A 3498-nucleotide genomic window follows, 5' to 3' on the forward strand; every position below is an offset into this window, starting at 1 on the left:
TAAATTCGAAACGCAACTCCGATATTCTCGCGATGGAGTAATGTGATTGCACAAAGATTTTTGTCGATCTGATCCTTCGTGATATACCCAGAATCTGAACTTATCTATGAATTGGTTGAACGACTGCAAGGATTGGTCACGACTAGCTTATGCTAGGTCGAGCTATAACTCGACGAGCATATATTAGGTCGAACAATCGGTAGAGTCGAGCTGGTTTTGAATCAGGTTATAACCTCGTAATACTCCGAGCTTGGTGGAAAAATCACACACAACACACACCCAGTTGAAACAGTAATTTTTCAACTTGCAAAGAAATGCAATGTGCATGCCTCTATAGCTCAGTGGTAGAGCGTCAGTCTTGTAAAGTTGTAAACTGAAGGTCTGTAGTTCGATCCTGCATGGAGGCATGTGTATCTTTTTGGCCAGCCATATTTAGTTTTTAGTTTCAGTATTTGATGAACATGCTTCTTTCAGTTTCAGGATTTGATGAACATTTGAAACTTCTTGCCCTAGATTTAATCATTGGCTCATGACAATAAACAAATTAGGATTTCATGGACAGTGTGCAGATCCCCTCCAAATCTTAAAGAAATGGCATAAGTACTTCAAAGATGCATAAATCCAACATCAGTTTGCCAATTGCAAAATCATTGTAGCACAAAAGGGGACTTCAATTATTATTTTTGAGTATCAAAAGCAAATACTATAAATAGGGCGGTGAGGTGCGAGGAACTTGAATTTCATGACCATTAGCTTTGAGGTAGCAATGGCATCATTTTGTTAGGGTTTTGTTCCTTAAAGTCCTCAACAAGATTTCAGGTAGAGTGGGCTATGTCAGAATTCAGAGGTTTGATGCCATTGTGACATGTTTTAAGTAACTCATTAGCAATATGTGAATTAGGAGTCTGGGCAATAGGAGGGGCAGAAATGTATACAGATAAACACATAAATTTGGAAGCAAAACATGATTTTATATATGCAAGTCAGCAGAATGTATATGTTTAACCCCTCTCTCCCACTTATTTGTGGAAGGATGCCAGAAGAAAGGAAGATCTTGAATTGTTATACTAGTACAATAAGGTGTCATTACATGGAGGGTTCAAGCAAGCTCCATCTGTTATCAGAATCAAAAACCTATGATCTCTAAAACATCATATAAAAAAGGTTTCATCTTTATAATTCCATTTTCTGCTTTCTTTACGCCAATAAAGCTAATCTATTAATTCACAAATGAAATCAGAAGTCAGCTCCCATGTCCAGGTTCTGATACAACCCTACTTCGTATAACCAAGATTCATATGCTTATTCATGCTGTCTCTCCGGCAAAACAAGTTGTTTCATAATTTCATAGGCTTGAGAAGAATTTCATCATAGAGTATGTTACATTTACAAAAAAAAATCTTATAAAAATCTTCATACAAAGTAGTGTGACAAAAAATAAATAAAAAAAGTGAATATAATGAATATGACCTTTTATTTTACTTTTTTATTCATTTTTTGCCACCCACTTTGTATGAAAATCTTTATAAGGACAATATTATTGTTTATGATATATCTTTTCGGAGATTTCAAATTATCTTACCCTGTTAATCAATTGATGTCATTACACAGTTCCCTTGTCATTCTTCTTTCCAAAGGCACAAAGATCAAGAAAAAAAGAAAAATTTTAATAACCAAATCAAGCATCATCCAAATTCCATCTAAGAATAACCATATAGATTAAAACTAAGTGACAAAATCTGATACAAAAGTACCACTAGACATTTAACTCACATAATAATAAACTAAAAAAGCCCATTTAGCACAATAGTTTTCTCCAAAACTCTAGCTAAGAGACTTTCACCCTAACAGGGAAAAAATTAAAACAGATGAGTACCCCATATAACAAGGGTCTTCATTATACACCTGATATCCATAACAGCATAGTACAATTTGCCTTTGTAGTCGCAAACTGTCAAAAAATGATAGAATAAATATTATACAAACCAAATTTATGAAACCACAATTCAGTAACCAAAGTATAATGGAAATTTAGGTACCTCATCCAGAAGTTGATTCTGACTGAGCTGCTGCTTGTCTGGGTCTTCTTTGTTCAGGTGGAGGGCCATCTCGTCGTCTCTCATATCTTTTGCTAACATATTTCGATTCCTTTCGTTGCTTTGGTTGATAAGTAGGATACGTGCATGGAATTATCTCCCCATTTACATATTTATCACCTACAAATAGACAAGATAATATGAAAGGACATTATATGACCATTAGACTACTGCCGCGGTTTGGTTATTCTGACGCTACAAACTATTTATTCAAATGAACAGTGAAGTGGAGAAACTAACCTCCATAATCTTTATTTTTGACATCTATGTAAGAGTCCGGCAACACCCAGAGCACACCCGGCAGTCCTACAATGAACAATACATGTTAGACACTCACAAATCAATACTACAATGAACAATACATGTTAGACACTCACAAATCAATAAATAAGTAAAATAGCTTAAACAATCAAATGTCAGTTATCTGCATACCCTTGAATTTTTCGGAGGTTTCTTCAGATACAGTGCACTGGAATCCAGTGTAAGTGGTGGTGCTGAAAGCATACATATTCTTCTTTGCTTCTTCCATGCTGTAGCCACAACAAAATAAAATTAATATGTGCTTTCTCCATTATTGATGATTAATGAGGAAAATTACCCAAGACTTGGGCCTAATAACTTAAAAGAGATTCTTGCGATGCTCACTACTTCAAATATGCATCACAATATGCCATCTATACTTATGTTCATTTATCATATGGTTTACTGCCGGTTACTAAACTAAATTGGAAACAATAATGAGAGTTGAATTATTAATTTCTAGATAAAACAAGGTTTAAACAATTTGAATAATATCTCCGGTAACACACTTACACAACACAATAAACAAAATAAAAATAAGAACTTTCATTAAAGTTTGAAAGTCTCTCTTTGCAAGAACCACTTTTTAACAAAAAGATACAAAATCTAAGAACTACTTCCTCAACAAACAAACACTTTCTCATCCCAACAAACAAGTAAAAGTCACAACACAAAAAACTACGCAGTAAACACACTGCAAGCAGAACCAAGGAAAATTTTCACACAAAACAAAATACCCAAGAAACCCTTTCTCATAATCTATCAAAACAACAAACAATCACCTGCCAAGAACAGTAGCAAGAGTGTTGAGATAAGTCTCAATCATTTGCTCTCTAGTGGGGGCTGGGTCTTTGGGGAACTCCATAACAATAAGCCAGTGGTTGTAGTCACATCCCGGTAACATTATCGTCTCCCTTGGTTCATTGCTGCTGCTTCTCTTTGAGGAGTAGTCGCTGTCTGTTGGTCCAGCTTTGACGGTCAAAATTGAGCGAGAGCGAAAGCGAGTTGGGAGGTTGAGACTCAGTGAGTTGGGTCGGAGTCCGAGCGTGACTTGAGGGCGAGGTGAAAGGAGAGATTTTAGCGTGAGAGGAGATGGGGTGTA

The 3498-nt window shown here is 35.8% G+C and overlaps 1 protein-coding gene and 1 non-coding gene across 2 annotated transcripts; one reads left to right on the forward strand and one right to left on the reverse strand.

The window, feature by feature from the left end:
• Nucleotides 1–327: 327 nt before the first annotated feature.
• Nucleotides 328–407, forward strand: TRNAT-UGU. Its single transcript is given in 2 exon segments — nt 328–363; nt 372–407. It is a non-coding gene; the product is annotated as a tRNA-Thr (tRNA).
• Nucleotides 408–1701: 1294 nt separating this feature from the next.
• On the reverse strand, nt 1702–3492 carry LOC116114309 (multiple organellar RNA editing factor 9, chloroplastic-like; the record flags this gene model as incomplete). The annotated part of the gene is made up of 5 exons (XM_031400459.1): nt 1702–1951; nt 2040–2216; nt 2337–2402; nt 2529–2626; nt 3179–3492. Coding segments are annotated over 4 exons (654 nt in total), but the record flags the coding sequence as incomplete, so codon positions are not given.
• Between the last annotated feature and the right edge of the window lie 6 nt (nt 3493–3498).

This window comes from Pistacia vera, unplaced genomic scaffold (assembly GCF_008641045.1).
Source record: "Pistacia vera cultivar Batoury unplaced genomic scaffold, PisVer_v2 Contig706, whole genome shotgun sequence".
In the NCBI taxonomy this organism is placed as follows: Eukaryota; Viridiplantae; Streptophyta; class Magnoliopsida; order Sapindales; family Anacardiaceae; genus Pistacia; species Pistacia vera.